This window comes from Hemibagrus wyckioides, linkage group LG09, assembly GCF_019097595.1.
Source record: "Hemibagrus wyckioides isolate EC202008001 linkage group LG09, SWU_Hwy_1.0, whole genome shotgun sequence".
NCBI lineage: Eukaryota > Metazoa > Chordata > Actinopteri > Siluriformes > Bagridae > Hemibagrus > Hemibagrus wyckioides.
In genome coordinates, this window is record NC_080718.1 from 8,768,474 (window position 1) to 8,788,804 (window position 20,331).

The 20,331-nt window shown below is 39.7% G+C and overlaps 1 protein-coding gene and 1 long non-coding RNA gene across 3 annotated transcripts; both read right to left on the bottom strand.

The window, feature by feature from the left end:
- Positions 1 to 4,189: 4,189 nt before the first annotated feature.
- LOC131359540 (uncharacterized) lies at positions 4,190 to 9,596 on the bottom strand. The gene is made up of 4 exons (XR_009205794.1): positions 9,358 to 9,596; positions 7,069 to 7,222; positions 6,510 to 6,906; positions 4,190 to 4,963 (listed from the first exon to the last, which is right to left on the bottom strand). It is a non-coding gene; the product is annotated as an uncharacterized LOC131359540 (long non-coding RNA).
- Positions 9,597 to 13,604: 4,008 nt separating this feature from the next.
- On the bottom strand, positions 13,605 to 20,197 carry im:7136021 (uncharacterized). Of its 2 annotated transcripts, none has more exons than XM_058399483.1 (4): positions 19,414 to 20,197; positions 16,626 to 16,832; positions 16,020 to 16,236; positions 13,605 to 15,925 (listed from the first exon to the last, which is right to left on the bottom strand). In XM_058399483.1, exons 1-4 carry the CDS (start codon positions 20,069 to 20,071, stop codon positions 15,718 to 15,720), a joined length of 1,290 nt encoding a protein of 429 aa, XP_058255466.1. In that variant the 5' UTR covers positions 20,072 to 20,197; the 3' UTR covers positions 13,605 to 15,717. The 2 variants fall into 2 exon arrangements, with proteins under 2 accessions (XP_058255466.1, XP_058255467.1); XM_058399484.1 differs by lacking the exon at positions 19,414 to 20,197 and adding an exon at positions 17,388 to 18,083.
- Positions 20,198 to 20,331: the final 134 nt, after the last annotated feature.

Consider the following 20,331-nt stretch of genomic DNA (forward strand, 5'->3'; position numbering starts at 1 on the left):
TTTGAGCCAAAGAAACTCCTACAGATCGTAAGTGTAACACCTAAAGCTGCAGTGTTGAGGGATTTCGCCACATCACCGTTTTATATCGGCAAAGAAGCAAGTGACTCAGCCCATCCCATGACTTGTCTACAATGCATTCTGGGATATGTAGTACTATCGTAGTTACACGGTTCGTAATGAAAAGTATACTACATTACCCACAATGCATTTCAAATAAACCGCACCCACCCTGTATTACTGCAGTGTGTGTGTGTGTGTGTGTGTGTGTGTGTGTGTGTGTGTGTTCCAACTTAGATGTGTGAGAGAGTGTGTGTGTGTTTCCGAGCCTCTGCACTCTCCTGATCCGTTACATTTTTCTCAGTGGAGGAATTTTTCTGATTGACCAATTTAAACTTGAGAGGGAAAATCGCTCCGGGGGATTGGGGGCAGGGTTTAGACCTTGGTGAGGGACAACTTAAATCACTGCAATGTTTTTAATCAATCATGAGTGACCTGACCATCAGGATAGTATTAAGAGGAAGAGGTTATCCAAGAAGAAGTGGGACATGGACAGGACTGAAGAGAATAGACAGGAATACAAGGAGTTACAGCGCAGAGTGAAGAGGGAGGTGTCTAAGGCCAAGCAGAAGGTGTATGATGAGTGGTACACTAGGTTAGACACTAGAGAAGGAGAGAAGGACTTGTACAGGTTAGCTAGGCAGAGGGATAGAGATGGGAAGGATGTGCAGCAAGTTAGAGTTATTAAGGATAGAGATGGAAAGGTGCTCACAAGTGAGGAGAGTGTACAGAGGAGATGGAAGGAGTACTTTGAAGAGCTGATGAATGTGGAAAATGAGAGGGAACAAAGAGTAGAAGGGGTGAACTCTGTGGAACAGAAAGTAGATAAGATTAGAAAGGATGAAGTCAGGAAGGCTTTGAAGAGGATGAAAAGTGGAAAGGCAGTTGGTCCTGACGATATCCCGGTGGAGGTCTGGAAGTGTCTAGGAGAGGCAGCAGTGGAATTTTTAACTAGTTTGTTCAACAGGGTTTTAGAGAGTGAGAAGATGCCTGAGGAATGGAGAAGTAGTGTATTAGTGCCGATCTTTAAGAATAAGGGTGATGTGCAGAGTTGCAGGGGGATAAAGTTGATGAGCCATACAATGAAACTATTGGAAAGAGTAGTGAAGCTAGGTTAAGGAAGGTAGTGGAAATTTGTGAGCAGCAGTATGGCTTCATGCCCAGAAAGAGCACAACAGATGCAATTTTTGCTCTGATAATTTTGATGGAGAAGTACAGGGATGGTCAGGGAGAGTTGCACTGTGTGTTTGTAGACTTGGAGAAAGCGTATGACAGGGTGCCAAGAGAAGAGCTGTGGTACTGTATGAGGAAGTCAGGAGTAGCAGAGAAGTATGTCAGGGTGGTGCAGGACATGTATGAGAGGAGCAGGACAGTGGTGAGGTGTGCTGTAGGGCAGACAGAGGAGTTCAAAGTGGAGGTGGGACTGCATCAGGGATCGGCTCTGAGCCCCTTCCTGTTTGCTATGGTGATGGACCAGTTGTCAGAGGAGGTCAGACAGGAGTCTCCTTGGACAATGATGCTTGCAGATGACATTGTGATCTGTAGTGAGAGCAGGGAGCAGGTGGAGGAAAATCTGGAGAGGTGGAGGTTTGTGCTGGAGAGAAGAGGAATGAAAGTCAGTCATAGTAAGACTGAGTACATGTCTATAATTGAAAGGGAGGGGAGTGGAACAGTAAGTTTACAGGGTAAAGAGGTACAGGAGTTTAAGTACTTGGGATCAACAGTCCAACTTCGTCTCTAAACCCTAACTCCTGTGTCACGCACACCGTTATCACACTGACCATTTACCCTAGATTCCTGCTCTACCCTAAACCCTAACTCCTGTATCACACACACCGTTATCACACTGACCATTTACCCTAGATTCCTGCTCTACCCTAAACCCTAACTCCTGTATCACGCACACCGTTATCACACTGACCATTTACCCTAGATTCCTGCTCTACCCTAAACCCTAACTCCTGTATCACGCACACCGTTATCACACTGACCATTTACCCTAGATTCCTGCTCTACCCTAAACCCTAACTCCTGTATCACACATACCATTATCACACTGACCATTTACCCTAGATTCCTGCTCTACCCTAAACCCTAACTCCTGTATCACACACACCGTTATCACACTGATCATTTACCCTAGATTCCCGTTTCACCCTAAACACTGACTCCTGTATCACACACACCGTTATCACACACTGACCATTTAGATTCCCGTTTCACCCTAAACACTGACTCCTTTGTCACACACACCGTTATCACACACTGACCATTTACCCTAGATTCCCGTTTCAACCTAAACACTGACTCCTGTATCACACACACCGTTATCACACACTGACCATTTACCCTAGATTCCCGTTTCACCCTAAACACTGACTCCTTTGTCACACTAATTACACTAATCACCATTAATGTGTATAAGTAATGTAATACTCCTGAAAAATATTTCAATCCTATTTTTACTGTTTATGAGTGATATACACTATATTGCCAAAAGTATTCGCTCACCCATCCAAATAATCAGAATCAGGTGTTCCAATCACTTCCATGGCCACAGGTGTATAAAATCAAGCACCTAGGCATGCAGACTGTTTTTACAAACATTTGTGAAAGAATGGGTCGCTCTCAGGAGCTCAGTGAATTCCAGCGTGGAACTGTGATAGGATGCCACCTGTGCAACAAATCCAGTCGTGAAATTTCCTTGCTCCTAAATATTCCACAGTCAACTGTCAGCTGTATTATAAGAACGTGGAAGTGTTTGGAAACGACAGCAACTCAGCCACGAAGTGGTAGGCCACGTAAACTGACGGAGCAGGGTCAGCGGATGCTGAGGCGCATAGTGTGAAGAGGTCGCCAACTTTCTGCAGTCAATCGCTACAGACCTCCAAACTTCATGTGGCCTTCAGATTAGCTCAAGAACAGTGCGCAGAGAGCTTCATGGAATGGGTTTCCATGGCCGAGCAGCTGCATCCAAACCATACATCACCAAGTGCAATGCAAAGCGTCGGATGCAGTGGTGTAAAGCACGCCGCCACTGGACTCTAGAGCAGTGGAGACGCGTTCTCTGGAGTGAGGAATCGCGCTTCTCCATCTGGCAATCTGATGGACGAGTCTGGGTTTGGCGGTTGCCAGGAGAACGGTACTTGTCTGACTGCATTGTGCCAAGTGTAAAGTTTGGTGGAGGGGGGATTATGGTGTGGGGTTGTTTTTCAGGAGCTGGGCTTGGCCCCTTAGTTCCAGTGAAAGGAACTCTGAATGCTTCAACATACCAAGACATTTTGGACAATTCCATGCTCCCAACTTTGTGGGAACAGTTTGGAGCTGGCCCCTTCCTCTTCCAACATGACTGTGCACCAGTGCACAAAGCAAGGTCCATAAAGACATGGATGACAGAGTCTGGTGTGGATGAACTTGACTGGCCTGCACAGAGTCCTGACCTCAACCCGATAGAACACCTTTGGGATGAATTAGAGCGGAGACTGAGAGCCAGGCCTTCTCGTCCAACATCAGTGTGTGACCTCACAAATGCGCTTCTGGAAGAATGGTCAAAAATTCCCATAAACACACTCCTAAACCTTGTGGACAGCCTTCCCAGAAGAGTTGAAGCTGTTATAGCTGCAAAGGGTGGACCGACGTCATATTGAACCCTATGGATTAGGAATGGGATGTCACTTAAGTTCATATGCGAGTCAAGGCAGGTGAGCGAATACTTTTGGCAATATAGTGTATAACATTTCAACATTCAGACTTTCAGATAGTGAAGGAACAGAGATATTCAGGAATGTTTCAGCAGGTTATTGGGTTTAGTTTGAGGTGAATATAAGAGTGAGTTGAGGAGCTGCAGTGTCCACCCCTCCCCTCATCACCACACAGTCTGTACTCTGTATCACAAACACCTTTATCATATATTGAACATTCCTGTTTAAATATTTTATTAGGAATCCATCTGGAATTCAATTGCAATTAAGTTTTTAGATATAGACAAATAAAACATCTGCAAGCAATTAGAACTTACATGCAATCAGATATGCATGAAATATACTGAACATTTACCCTGGATATATTTCAGACAAATGAAAATCTGAAAATTTATCAAGTTAACTTGTTTAATAAAAAACAAAAGGCAGCCAATACAATCCATAACAGTACATAATTAGTACAACAAACCACTGTCAAGTACAGTATTACCCTCTCCACACAGAAGAGGTTTTTGCCCTCAATCAAGTGCAGTGGCTCACACTGTCTAAGTAATGTATGTATTATATACACACACATAATGACCACTAGTTGTTTACACTAATGATTAATCGAGTGGCTTGAAATTACAATTAGCAAATCATTGCATAATAGCATATTTCAGATGACAAAAACATTGCAGACTTTGTTCTGCACAAAGAACAGAAAACAAAGGAAAGACATTCTTGTCTATAGTAATCATATATAATGCAGATGTGGATGTTGGAGAGCAGCAACAAATGTACTTGAGTAAAACAAAATGAACATGAGTACAACTGACGGAACAGAATTAGGCAGTGCTATTTCAGTCTAAAATATACAGTATTCAAATTAGTGCATTTTCTTAAAAAATCAGGAAAAAGAAAAAAATATAGCCAGAAAATATATGCAAAATAATATTAGTGCACTGGTAACTTAAAAGGCCACCAATATAGTGCAAAAGAACAAACCTGGTTCCCTTGGTTCAGTTTCACAATTACTGCACATTTGCCAAATAACCTTTTTTGTTTCGGGACAGAATTATATACAAAATGTTTTACGTCCTTCCATGATCTTTGTTTTAGATCTGGTTCAGATATGCTCAAATGAGATACTTGTGCTCCGCCTCTTTTTCTTCTTCACTCCATGTTTTGATGCTTCTTCATTTGTGGTGGATTATTATTTGGATCTGCAGAAATAATGCATATTACTATTTAGTAAATATCTGACAAGTCCACGTGAGATATTAAATGAAGATGACAAAAAGAGAAATTCAGAGATAGAGAGAGAATGAGACAGTGAGAAAGAGAGATAGCACAGAGAAATAAAAAGAGAGAAATACAGAGCTAGCATGAGAGACAGAGATAAATACAAGGGTCTGTGTCACAGTCACTAACAAATCACTGAAGTTCTGTTCATGGGTTAAAATCATGATACATTCCAGACAATTAAGGCACATACAATTATCTTACACAACTCAATCCATGTACACTAACCTGCCTGGAATTGGTTAAGCTCCATACAAAAATAATGGGTCATATTTGTAAATATGATGATGTGTTACTAGTGTTTCATAGTTTTAAAAAGAAAATTGTGTGCAAGCTAAAACTAGGATTGACATGGTTTCTCTGGTAGCTGCTCTGGTAACTAGGTGGCAAAAACTAATGTCAGGAAAATAAAAATGTTTTTACGGAGCCACGTTGCATTAAAGCACACAGTTTCGGTGCATTAAATCATACATTTAAAACTGGATTCTGGACACAAGATCTTTTTACTCTCTTTTTACTTGATCTATATAAAAGGTTAGATGTGAGAAATCTGGTGGTTAGTGGTTTGCTAAATTAGAATCACTTAAAATGACTCATGTCATTTACTGATATGCAGATACACTCACCATCCACCTACAGACTGCTGATTTATGGAGCTACCTGAATGTTGATGAGAGATCATAGTAAAATGACCTGGTTGGTTTTCCAGTTTGTCAGGAAGTCCACAGTAAGTCAAATAATCACTCTGTATAGCCAAGGTGAACAGAACAGCATCTTAACTTGAGGTGGACAAGCCACCACAGCAGAAGACCATATCACGTTCTGTCAGCTAGTAACAGGAATCTGAGGCATATTATGAGCACAGGCTCACTGAAACGGGACAGATGAAGAAAAGCTGTTTTCCTTTCTTCAAAAGTTTCAGTGAGTCTGTGCTCATGACAGAGTCAGATTCTTGAGAGTGATTATTTAAGATACTGTAGACTTCCTTTCAGCTCAGACCAGACTAGTCATTCTCCTCTGATCTCTCCCATCAACAAGGTGTTTCAGCTTGCAGACCCTCCTCACAGTTTTTTGTTTTCGCACAATTTTGTGAAACTCTAGAGACTGTTGTGTGTGAAAATCCCAGGAGATCAGCAGTTTCTGAAATATTCAAACCAACCCATCTGGCATTAAAATCCAAGCCATAGTTAAAGTCGCAGAGAAATATATTTTTTTATTCTGATGTTTGAGGTTCAAGATTCAAGAAGCTTTACTGTCATTTCAACCACATATAGCTGACGCAATACATAGTGAAATGACACAAGGTTTCATTAAATGAAGCTCTTGCTCTCTGCAGGATTTTATGCATCCTGCTGCTAACACATGACTGTCTCACTGGACAACTAAATAAATGTAGGTTCCTATTAAAGTAGATGGTGAGTGTATATTATAAACAGACAATATTATTTTACTGCTATCAGACATTACTTGGAATTGGGGAAGTGCGTCGATCGCATCGTCCCGGCTTTTTTGGCACATTTCTCCCTGACTTCGCTTCTGGAATGCAAAGAGACATTTCATCATTTTAAATGTACACAATCATTTTACAAGATTCTGCTAAATATAAGATTTAAAACTATATGCCACTACATCAGTTCACCACATACCATCTTATGTAAATAAATATTGAAAAACAGCATAAGAAACAAAACCTGAACTGATTTCAATCCTCATACATTTGATGATTTTACATTAAAAAGTCTGGAAAAATGCAAAATTATATGCATAATGATCATGTCTGATTATGGTTTAAACAAACATTCAACATCAGTACATTCCTTGGATTCTGGTGCAATCTGGTCCTTGGAGAAGATATGATCCTTAACTGTAAAGCATGAAAACAGGGGAAATATTTATCATTTAACTTCTGTTGTCTTGGGTAATGTCTTGCTAATTTCTTTTGCCCTTAACAGATGTTTTTCCTTTCTGATCCCTCACGTTTTGTGCACGTTAGCTATAATATTCACATTTTTGTTGTCTGACCTACCATCTTCTTTTATGGATTTTCCCTCCTTTTCCTGATTTTGTACTTTACAAGGGCTGCCATGGTCAATATAGAGAGCATCAGAGTCAGAACTCTGACCGGTCGTGGCATCTTCATTGCCCGTAATTTCATCAATGGCATCTTTAGTCTTTAACTCCTGTAAAATAAAAAGCTTTTATAGAAACATAAACAGAGAATTACACTATACTAGGTTTAACACAAGTAACTGTATCTATTGATGTTGCATTAAAAATCAGTCTCTACATTTACATTTTTACTAACCTTTACTGTAGTAAAACAAATTTATCTGTTTTATTTAAATAGAAATAATTAAAAGAATCTGAGATTTTATGTTTTTAGCTATATGTATAGTATTTTAGTCATTTTCAAACATGATAAACAGCTTAGAGTTTCAAACCTTGCTAGTCTTGTTTGATCCAGCAAGAGTTTCAAACCTTGCTAGTCTTGTTTGACCCTATTGGCACACCATACAGAAACATGGATCTGCATTAACTAAAGGCAGTGAATAGAATTTCATCCTGAATCAGCTGAGAGCTTTGATTAGCCAAACATCAACATCTCAGTTCTATCAGCATAATTCCTAGCGACTAATTAGCTAAGATGAGCAGCACGTGATATAACAGTTAACAAACATGAACTATTTTATTAGTGATTGTGCACTGTGTCTGTTACAGGCAATAGTTTTTAAATACACTGCTTTATAAATAAATAATGATGTCCTGAGCTGCGGCCTGAACACTGCGGGATTTAAGCTCTTTAACTCGACGTGCACACTTTAACAGTGTGACCGAGAGCAGACGAACTTATTCCGATGTTTAAAATATTAAATGGCATCAATACACATTACACCCTCAAAATAACAACTCATCAAATTATAATATCACATCACTCACAAGCTTCCAATTAAAGTGTGCACCTGTATAACCGCCAGTGGTGGGCCCTCAGGGCCAGCAAGGCCTTCTCTGCTGGCCTAAACAGCAGTGATCTGAATCACTGACTTGCATTTTAATATATTTAATATATTTTTCCATAACTGTGTATTAAATTATTCCCAGTAGTCAATACTCTACATTTCATAGCTTTTCTCTTGGTTGCGCTGCTTCCAGTAGTGTATATTTATGATAAGAGTATTTATCCAATCATATTTCAGCCAGTGGCAGACATCATGTGTTGCCAGGGTGAAAGAAATCTGTCTTAAGGCCTTCAGAATCAATAGTGCAGGCGCCCGTAGCTTAAAATAAGCACCCTAACCAATCAGATTTCGAGTTGGCGTCACTGGGGCCATCTAGCAGGCATATGATTATGTCAGCAATTACCCGTCCTTTGATTGGATAGTTGGAGTAGTCAGAGGCAGCAAACCGCACATATACAGTGTTTCTATATTCGCTGCATCTCATTTCAGATGCTGTGTCCTCCGGAGATTGCAGTTTGCTGCACGCGTCATCAAGAATGTCTTTTTTGAGAAAAGTAACCGTAATAAAATGGACTGTTCCTTGTGAGGGGGAATACTGTAGCCTAATTTCTTTTTTACTTTGGTATTTAACGGTTGATTATTATCTATTGCCGTGGCATCCAGGGGCGATTCTAGAATTTTCATTTGAGGGTACAGTAGTAATAAATAAATAAATAAATAAATAAATAAATAAATAAATAAATAAGAAATGAAATGAAATGAAATTAAGGTTTGACTAACAGGGTAGGATGGTTAACTTATTACAGCATTCCACTGTATTGCATAGATGTGTATAACATTTGAGTACTGAACAAGCCAAATATGAGTCTTCCTGATCTCTCACACACACACACACACACACACACACACTTGTCCTCTGATCCTCGGATCCATTGATTGAAGAACGTGCTGAAAGACGGGGAGAGCGGAAGTCTGCCTCCGTTTTCATATGAAATTTAAAGGGGACTGAGGCGATCACGAATTTGTGTACAGTTTATGGAGAATCGCAGAATTTTAGGAGGTCTGATGATATAGAGGTGGATTAATTCAGGAAGGACACCAGTGAAGGCTTAGATGTGAAATGCACGGCCCGCGACTGATAACTGCTCCTTCACTGCTCTTTAAACTCCCACGTGCAGTCAGGTAAATCTATGAGCTCACAGGACAATGCGCATTCGCAATGCGCGCTCATCACCTACAGCGCATTGTGTATGGTGTGCTTCGAGATTGTTTTAATATGATTTAATTTTTCTAATAAACTAAATAAAAAATAAAGTACGATTAGTTGTAATCACATATACAGCAAAGTGCTTTCTTACCTGCGTCAGCTTGTATTTCTGTGTGCTCTTCCGATATCCGTCAGTATACTCCAGTCTTCTTTTACATTGTTTATGGTGTCACTTTAGCAATCGCAGTTGGCTTTAGAATTTAATTTTGTAATTAATTGCAAAATAAAACCTATTTAAATTCATTTAATTATGAAAGGCAGCTCAAAATAAACACAAATCAACCATTATTCTTAAATAACTTTTTATATCTTATAAAGTTTTTTTGCTTTAAAGGCCTCAGAAAAAAAAAGAAAAAAAAAGAAAAAAAAAGTCCTCCCTCCCTCTAGATTTGTGACCAATAACAGACATTCTCTTCATTAACTTAATTAATTAAGTTAACAAATAAAAAAACACTTGGATCCGCCCACTTGCTGTAAAATTCGCTAAGCAGCAAAAATCTGCCTAGCAACTGAAGGTCCTCACAGCAAAGGTTGTGAGTTCAATGAAGAGTGTTTTGTATTTTAAACAGTGATCAATTATGACAGTGACACCCACCGGTGGGTTGTAGTCTTTGTTTTTTAATAACACTAAGAGAAAAGGTGGCCCTCACAACACTGTCCCATGTCAAGGTCCTCACAAGTGTACAAATACGTGCATGTGTGTGTGTGTGTATTCATGCTGTTAGCTGATGTCATCTCTGTGCCTCAGCAGAAATTGAGAATCATCGGCCTTGTGCCCACTGCAGCCTCAGCTTTCTGTTGTTGGATGACAGAAGCAGGACTCAGTCCGGTCTTTTGCCTATCCGCCTCAAGGTTGAAAGGTTGTTGAACCTTCTGAGATGCTTCTCTGCTTTCTCTTTGTTTAGTTTCGTTATCTAGGATTCTAAAGGATCCAATCACTTTCTAGGTAATTTTTATGCAGAAATACAGAAAATGGTAAATATTTGACAAAAGACAAAAGTTCATTGTTGAGATAGACCCTCACATCCTGTTTGGCAGCTTCACCATCATATTTGTTGGGTCATTATGGGCAAACAGTTTGGATTATCAAAATTCCTTTATCCAGGTTGGTCTGAAGATGATGTATGACAAATTTGGTGAAGACGAGAAAATTCGGAGAAGAAACGTCAACATGATATACATTTTGGCCAGTATGTGCCACTGTCATGAAGTTTGGTGCATCGCCCTCAGATCATGGACTAGAAGAAGCTTGTGTGAGTATGCAGAGTTGTTGCTGAGATACACCTTTACGGTCAGATTCGTTTTTGGCCCATTGCAGGCAGACAAAACATTTGGAGAATTCAACAGAATCCAGGAATGTCTGCCAATTGATTTTTGGGTACATTGTTCAAGTAGACCTTACCCATGGCAATAAACTTTTGTCAGTCAGAACAATTTAATAATTCTCTACAAAACCAAATAGCAAGAGGTTTTAGGGAAATACAATAGAATATTATTAGCAATGACCTGTAAATTTAAAGTAAAGGGTTTCAGTGTGATTCCCCCCTGAATAGCAAAGACGTTTGAGATGCAATGTGAAATTTAAGCAATGTTACCTTTGTGCTGGGCTATAGGTGTAAAAGCTATGTAATAATGATCCTCTTTACATCATAATGCACAAGTAACAAAATGTGTAATGATAACAGCAAGTCCTTATATCCCAATGTTCTGTTGTCCTGTGGTGCTATTTACCTCTTCTGGCTGGTAGTTGTCATGGTAATGAGTTACACCCAGAAAAAAGAAGGCTGTTCATCCTATCTATGGTCTGAGAAATCAATAAATCCACATTAATGCCACAATTAAAGAATGGTTGATCCTACTAATTTAGATAGATAGATAGATAGATAGATAGATAGATAGATAGATAGATAGATAGATAGATAGATAGATAGATAGATAGATAGATAGATAGATAGCAAAGTACTGGTACATAGCAACAAAATGCTGTTTAGCATCTACCAGAAATGCAAATAGTAGAAATTGTGCAAATGAACAAGTGCAGATTAATATGTAAATATGTTCATCGATAAATATGAAAAATCGAAAAATATTTTAAATATTAAGAAATCACACCTTATATAAGTTTCTTGTTGCTAGAAACTTCCATTGAATTGAATTTGCTTGTCCAATTTGTACTCTTCCTTTTAGATATCTCCAGATGAGCAAGAGAAACTGTTTTTACAGAAGCTACAATAGTATTATGTCCTTTTCAGCCTTGTCTCTGATACCCTAAGTGAGCTGAAATGGAAGGAGGTGAAGCGGGTGGCGCTGAGTAAAATGGTACATTAAGCTGAATCACAGTGCTATCACAGAGCCAGACGTGGTCCACATGATGAGTCTTGAAAATAGAAAGAGTGGATGTTTTAGGACACCCCTTCAAAACATTGAATTCAGGTGTGGTCAGCACATGCTGAAGCACACAGTGTGTAGAATTCACCAACTTTCTGCAGTCAATAGCTCCAAACCTCCAAACTTCATGTGGCCTTCAGAACAATGTGTAGAAAGCTTCATGGAATGGGTTTTCATGGCCGAGCAACTGCATCCAAGCCTTACATCACAGAGTGCAATGCAAATCGTTGGATGCAGTGGTGTAAAGCACGCCGACACTGGACGCTAGAGCAGTGGAGAGGTGTTCTCTTTTGTGATCAATCATGCTTCTCTGTCTAGCAATCCGATGGACGAGTCTGGGTTTGACAGTTATCAGGAGAACAGTACTTGCCTGACTGCATTGTGCCAAGTGTAAAGTTTGGTGAAGGGGGGATTATGGTGTGGGGCTGTTTTTCAGGGGTTGGGTACCGAGATCCTGTGGGGTGATTTGAGACTGTGCATGCAAGAAACACCCCAAACATCACACAGCTGAAATAATTCTGCATTGAGGAGTGGGGGAAACGTTCTTCCAGTTGATGTCAGAAACTGGTAGATGGCTCATTGAGGTTATTTTAGCCACTGGGGGAAACACTAGCTATTATGGCAAAGGGTGTCCTAACTTTTTCCTCAGGTGAAATACTCATTTTTGTATGTGTGTATGTATGTATGTATATATTTCTTCCAGTATGCCCATTGTGTAGAACTATGTCTGTCTACATAGTCCTTTGTTCTGTGTTGTTTTATGTAGCTCTGCCTTCTCTGTAGCACCATGGACCTGGATGAATATCATGCATGAATGTAAAGCACTAACATTTTTAACATTTTTCTTTCAAATCCCCACAGTTATGGAACAGCTTTCCAATTAGTGTTCGGGATTCATACACACTCTCAATGTTTATGTCTAGGCTGAAGACACATTTGTTTAGTCAAGCTTTCTATGTATAGATTTTCTTAGGTAAAGGAGCAGATCTGAAAGGTCCATCGGCATAGAGTGTTTGGTGTACTGGGATGTTTGGATGCTGTCGCCTTACCACCCTCTGCAAATCGCTCAGGTTTGCTGACTGTGAAGTGGATGGACGCTTATGTCCTGGGAAGCCTTCATGTCTGTCACCTTCTGGCTCTCCCTTTTAGTTATGCTGTCATAGCTAGTCTTGCCGGAGTCCCTGCCTGCACTTTACACATAATATACATTGTCTTTAAACATCACATTATCAGAAGCATACCTAATATCTTTCTCTTTCTCTCTGTCTTTCTCTGTCAAGCTATACATCCCACTCCTGAGCTCCCAGTGTTTGCCAGTTTCCAGTGTGACCACTGCCTCTACCCCGGTCGGAGTCTTGTCACTTGCTGGTGCTCACTGATGCTGTGGATGGATCTGTGTGGACAGCCTGTGACCAGGAGACAGCCGTGGACAGAGCCACTTGGGGACTTTCACACCGTCACAGATTTACTATTTCATCTGTCTGCTTGTGACAGCAAGGAATTAGTGTCTATAATGAACTCAGAAACTACACTGACCTAACAGTTCCTCATGGGCCATTGATTGCTGTTGCAGAAAGGACATTAATCAGGTTACAGTTAGATTATTTACTGTCCAGTGTCACCCAAATGAGGATGGGTTCCCTTCTGAGCCTGGTTCCTCTCAAGGTTTCTTCCTCATGTCATCTCAGGGAGATTTTCCTTGCCACTGTCACCACAGGCATGCTCATTAGTGATAAAATAAATTAAGGATAAAACAGTTTAATAATTTAATTTAATAATTTATTTTTATTTCTAGTTAGTTTTTTCCCCTTTCTCCATTTCTCTTCTTTTGTAAAGCTGCTTTGAGAGGCGCTATACAAATAAATTGAATTGAAAAAAAATTGAATTAAATTTCATTTCACTGTGTACTATATCAGCTACATATAGTTGAAAGAACAAACTTGACTTGCTCAGTAGTCAATTTTATCATGTGGCAGTAACTTTGTTTATACAACATACTCTATGTCTTAGCATTTTGATGATGTGCTTAATACACAGATTAGGCATAACCTTAAAACCACCTGCATACACTTGTGCCACCAAAACACAAGACCCTTTAAAGTGTGCTGTGGTATCTGGCACCAAGACATAAGCAGAAGATAACGCAAGGTGGTATGGTGTAGCCTCCATGGATCAGATTTGTTTATCCAGCATGTCTCATAGGTGCTTGAATGGATTGAGATCTGGAGAACTTGGAGGTCAACAACTTGAAATCACTGTCATGTTCCTCAATGTTTCTGAACAATTTTTGGAGTCTGGCAGGGTGCATTATTCTGGTGAAAGAGATCACTGCCATAAGTAATAACCGTTGCTATGATGAGGTGTACTTGGTCTGCAACAACGTTTAGGGAGTTTGTGCGTTTCAAAGTCCCATCCACATGAATGACAGGACCAAAAGTCTCCAGGCAGAACACTGCCCAGTGCATCTCACTGCTTCTGTTGACTTGCCTTCTTCTGAAGTGCATCCTGCTGCCATCTGTTCTCCAGGTAATGGATGCATATGTACTAGTCCATCAGCATGAAAAGAAAATGTGTTTCATCAGACCAGGCACCACTTTCTTACATTGCTCCATGGTCCAATTCTGATGCTCATGGCCATTGTAGGCACTTTTATTTTATTCCAAATAAAATTCCAAATAAATTCCAAATTTGAAATGATCCAGAAAAAAAACATGTATAGCACAGATCAGTGGATACTAGTTAATATTTATTATTATTTTTCAAATTCATTATTTAACTTGGCTCACAATCTGGCGAGTCAGTCTCCTGAGCAGAATCATACTGTCAAGACATGGTATTTTTGCCATTTTTTTTTTTACTAAGGTTGTGCACTTGAATTTGGCGATGTTTTTTTTTTTCAATATTAAAGATATTATAGAAATTATAAAACAAATTTTTTAAGTTGCCAAAAGAAAGTGCAAGATCTGGCAAATATGGTGGATGTGAAGCAATAACCACATTGTTTCTCTTTAATAACTCCTTGGATAACAATGCAGTGTGCATGTGTGGATTATGGCAGTTACACAAGATCCAGGTCTGGGTGGGATCCAGGTCTAGTTTTTCCTGATGCTTTGCCTCAGATGAGTCAGTTAATGACAAAAAAACAATGAATATCAACATATTCTTTAAAAAAAAAAATTCATATGTCTGACCTGAAAAAAAACAACAAAAAAAACACAAATACCACAACCACATCATACCCAAATGTGTGATATGGGTATGATGCCACCCGGATGACTGATTCACCAGGACTGTAAGAGTTTACTACATAGCAGCAAAGCCTGTAACTAAGTCACAAGTATGCCACATACGAATTTCAGGACTTTTTTGGATCTCCCCTCAAATATCAGTCAAACAAACCAGGTCTGGGACAATCTTCTGGAAAGGTATCATGGTTTGGTCATCTAAAACTCCAAAACATTTAACATCCTTAAAAGCAGCATTAAATCCATTAGAACAGGGAAAGTAACAGGCTTGTTCCATGGTCTTCATGATCCTGTTTGTTTAGGCATGTTTTCTAACAGACATATTATGTTAATTCATTCCATTCCATTTCAGTTCATTGGAGAGCAATAGAAAAGCCTTAAGAGTGTCATTAACATAAATCTGAGGAGTCATTATTATAAAAAGACTCCTAGCATACAGTCTAAATTCATTCTAAGCAATTAACCAGCATATTCATGACAGATGTTCTCTAACAGCACAAATCATATCAATACAATTATAACCATGTATCATCTTGCAAATACTACTCTATTGCCTCTGGCGGATTAATATAAGGTACAATCTGAATTCATAGAAAATAAATTAACATCATGACACTTTTTTGTATGAATACAGTGGCACCGGGTGGAAGTATACCACTATGGGAGAGAGGAACATATTTAATCAGAAAAACATAGCTTCATCAAGTAACACTTTGCTTTTCTGTCTAAATATGTTCCTCTTTTCTGTGGTGGTAGACTTTCATTAGGAGCTGAACATGTATTTGTAATGTATACAGACCTGCTGTACAGGATGAATATCAGTAATTGGCATAAAAACAAGCACTTGGGTCTCTTGGTCCCGAAAAATTAACAACATTAACTCTGTAGTTGGTCTGAATTTGCATTTTCCGTGTCAAATCCATTAATTCTGAATTTGGTCTTGCAGTAGGATCCAGAATCACCAAATGCTTAAGATGAGACAACTGTGCAAGTCCAAGGAACTCCTCCACAGGAAGCTGGTAATGTCTGAAAGAAGTAAAGGTATTGAAAAATATTTAGTTATCATATACCATAAATGAAAAAACAGCTATGTAGCCATGGCTGAAGATGAAGCTCTCACCTTATTGCCAGGCTCTGCAGCTTGGGGAAAAGGTGAGGGATCTCAGCAATGAGGCTTTGCTTGTTATGGAAACATAGGTCTAAGTGCAGGTGCAGGAGATCTGGCACGCTTTGGGCCAAGTCCCTCAAGGCTTTAAACTCTGCCATTACTCCTTTGAGGGACAAGCGATACACAGTTGGAGGCACTGAGTTAGCATAGACACCAAGCTGATATCCCACTGAAAACAAATAAACGCAACCATAAAAAAATAGTTAAACTCACATTTATATCAATTCATATTTTGTGTAAGATTGGCTTCCACACTCTTATTGCACCTAGGGGAAATTTGGCATAAAAAATCCACTGTTTTTGTAGGTGGGAGAAAACTGTGTAGCCCAGAGGAAACCCATGCAGATACAAAGAAAACATTCAAAACTCCACAGTGAAAATAACCCAAACTCAGGATCAACCCAGGACCCTGTGATCGATACAAATGCTTGCTGTGAGCCAGCAAGAGTACCTTTAACACTTTGCCACTCTTTTCACTCTTCTTAAAGTAAAGGTTATGTCTTTTCATTAAAAAAACAGAGCCAGAGAAAAATATCCTCAGTTGGAAGTCTTACTCACATGAAATATTTAACTCTGAGAGGAGAGGCATTTTAGATAACCATGTTTTAAGGTGGCAGAGCTGTGGTTCCAGAGACCAGTCTCTATATTGAACCGTCAGGAATTTGAGGGAAGGAAGACCCTGCAAGGCCACAGGAGAGAGAATGGGGTCCATGTAGTTCAGCAATTCCAGGCTGATCAATGCTGGCACGCTGCACTGTGGACCATCTGAAATTAAACCAATAAGATTGAAACAATAAGACTGGATAGCAAATGCTCTCAATCTCTTTCTCATTGAGAAATGAGATGTAATATATAATATTTATAAGACGGTATAATTAATGTAGAAACATAAGCTCAGACAACAAGAAAACCAAAACAAGTATATCTATATCTGTGTCGTTCATATGACTGCATGCTATAAATGTTATACATTTATCTTTGTTGATTTTAATGAATAATAATTCTGGGACTGATACTTGTATATACAGTATCTCACAAAAGTGAGTACACCCCTCACATTTTTGTAAATATTTATTATATCTTTTCATGTGACAACACTGAAGAAATGACACTCTGCTACAATGTAAAGTAGTGAGTTTACAGCCTGTATAACAGTGTAAATTCGCAGTCCCCTCAAAATAACTCAACACACAGCCATTACTGCCTAAACTGTTGGCAACAAAAGTGAGTACACCCCTAAGTGGAAATGTCCAAATTGGGCCCAATTAGCCATTTACCCTCCCCGGTGTCATGTGACTTGTTAGTGTTACAAGGTCTCACGTGTGAATGGCGAGCAGGTGTGTTAAATTTGGTGTTATCCACCCTCTCATTCTGGTCACTTGAAGTTCAACATGGCACCTCATAGCAAAGAACTCTCTGAGGATCTGAAAAAAAGAATTGTTACTCTACATAAAGATGGCCTAGGCTATAAGAAGATTGCCAAGACCCTGAAACTGAGCTGCAGCACGGTGGGCAAGACCATACAGCGGTTTTACAGGACAGGTTCCACTCAGAACAGGCCTCTCCATGGTCCACCAAAGAAGTTGAGTGCATGTGCTCAGCATCATATCCGGTGGGGGGTCAGCCTGTCAGTGCTCAGATCGTACGCCACACACTGCATCAAATTGGTCTGCATGGCTGTCGTCCCAGAAGGAAGCCTATACTAAAGATGATGCACAAGAAAACCCGCATACAGTTTGCTGAAGACAAGCAGACTAAGGACATGGATTACTGGAACCATGTCCTGTGGTCCAATAAGACCAAGATAAACTTATTTGGTTCAGATGGTGTCAAGTGTGTGTGGCGGCAACCAGGTGAGGAGTACAAAGACAAGTGTGTCTTGCCTACAGTCAAGCATGGTGGTGGGAGTGTCATGGTCCCGGCCTGCATGAGTGCTGCCGGCACTGGGGAGCTACAGTTCATTGAGGGAACCATGAATGCCAACATGTACTGTGACATACTGAAGCAGAGCATGATCCCCCTCCCTTCGGAGACTGGGCCGCAGGGCAATATTCCAACATGATCACGACCCCAAACACACCTCCAAGACGACCACTGCCTTGCTAAAGAAGCTGAGGGTAAAGGTGATAGACTGGCCAAACATGTCTCCAGACCTAAACCCTAAGGTGGGGGAGCACAAGGTCTCTAACATCCACCAGCTCTGTGATGTCATCATGGAGGAGTGGACAGGACTCCAGTGGCAATCTGAGAAGCTCTGGTGAACTCCATGCCCAAGAGGGTTAAGGCAGTGCTGGAAAATAATGGTGGCCACACAAAATATTGACACTTTGGGCCCAATTTGGACATTTCCACTTAGGGGTGTACTCACTTTTGTTGCCAACGGTTTAGACATTAATGGCTGTGTGTTGAGTTATTTTGAGGGGACAGCAAATTTACACTGTTATACAGGCTGTAAACTCACTACTTTACATTGTAGCAGAGTGTCATTTCTTCAGTGTGTCACATGAAAAGATATAATAAAATATTTACAAAAATGTGAGGGGTGTACTCACTTTTGTGAGATACTGTATATTTGTAAATGAATAAAGGATTGTGCAATAAGTTTCTGATGAAATAAGTTTTCTTTTATTATTTAAATTCATTACAAGTTTCTACACATTAAATGACTACAATCAGTATTGCTAATGAGAACTCTATCCACTTTTTAAGCTCTTCTGCTCTATACGGCTGCAGTGTACACCACAGTGGCTTGATATATGAGTTAAGAGAGAAAATTCAGTCAACTCACTACCAGTGTGAACAGCCCAAGTTGTGCATGGGCAAGATTATATTCCACAATGATCAATATCTAATCACAGTTTATCCCACCTGTGAAATCCTTTCTTTGTTTGATTTAAACTCTATTCTTTGCTATATTCACAAGCAATTAAAATGAGTCATTTCAACTGTAAATTTTCCTTCATGTCTATTTTCTAGCTACATACTCTTTATTTTGTAGATCTTATTTTGAAGAATTATGCTCTACATGTTCACATTTATGCTCTATCCATTTTCTCAGTGGCTGTATCATGTTTGTGCAGATTTTGCTCAACATATTCCACTGGTTCAGGTTCCTATCCTTTTGGACCCCTTGTATTTTGTAAAGATGTCAGTAGTTCATGGTGAATATTCTTCAATAGTAAATAAATGAAAATCTTATTTTCTTTTCTGATAAAAATTTCTATTGATGGAAGACGTTTTAAATGTTCAAATGACCCAAGATTCACTGCAAATTATTTGGCGATTTCCATTTATGCAACTAAATAATAAGTAAAATAAGCCATTATGTTTTGCAATTAATCCTCACCGGGCACGTGGAGGTTTGCTTGTGGAAAGAAGAGGGCATCTTTGGAGACAGGGCCTTGATTTGATTCCATATTTAAAGAGAGGTGTTTTAATTTTGGCAGGCGTTGTAATAGATAGGGAAATGCTGCTGTAGGAATGGTCTTGCTGCATGCATGGTAATGAAGTGAAGTCAGATTAGTAAGCTGGGAAAGAGCATTTATAATGTCCGACGGTGAAGCACAGACCACCTCACACAGGCTGAGATGCGACAGCTCGCGCAGTGCTGACAGTGATGTTAAACTTGGACAGATACACCGCCGAAGAACAAGTCGCGTTAGATTTTTAAAGTCACTAAGTGAATTAAGAGTACTGGCACAGCACACATCCACAGTAACTGACTGAAGCCATGGAAGCCGCACCGCGAGCTGCCTCCACTCTTTTCCTCGCGTCTTCAGCACCACAACCGACCTTATCTTCCTGTTGCTGAGTGTACTCCAGGAATGAGACGTGAATGAGTTGATTTTTTCAATATACAGCGTTTTGTTCTTCCACAAAACAGGGCGATCGATCAGCCTCATAAAAAATCTACAGCTAGAGCGAACACTTAATTTGTCAGGAGTGGAAAGGAAATGAAACACGTGGACCCACACTTCTTCTGGTAGTCTAAACACTTCCATCATTTACTCCAACCTCTAGTAAAGTCACATACACCAAATAAAATGTAATGTAATCAAATGTACGTTTCGATTTAAAACATTTCGACGTTATACTCGGTCAACACGCGCCTCTTACAAACTTTTATTTCACTTCCCGGAAAGCAAGGTTGCCAGATCTGAGTATCCAAAATCTCCCAATGCCGACCAACCCAAAAAATAAAACGGATAAATAATAAAGTCGTTTGCGTGTCCGCTCCTAAAGCATTGAAAAGTAAAACTAGCTG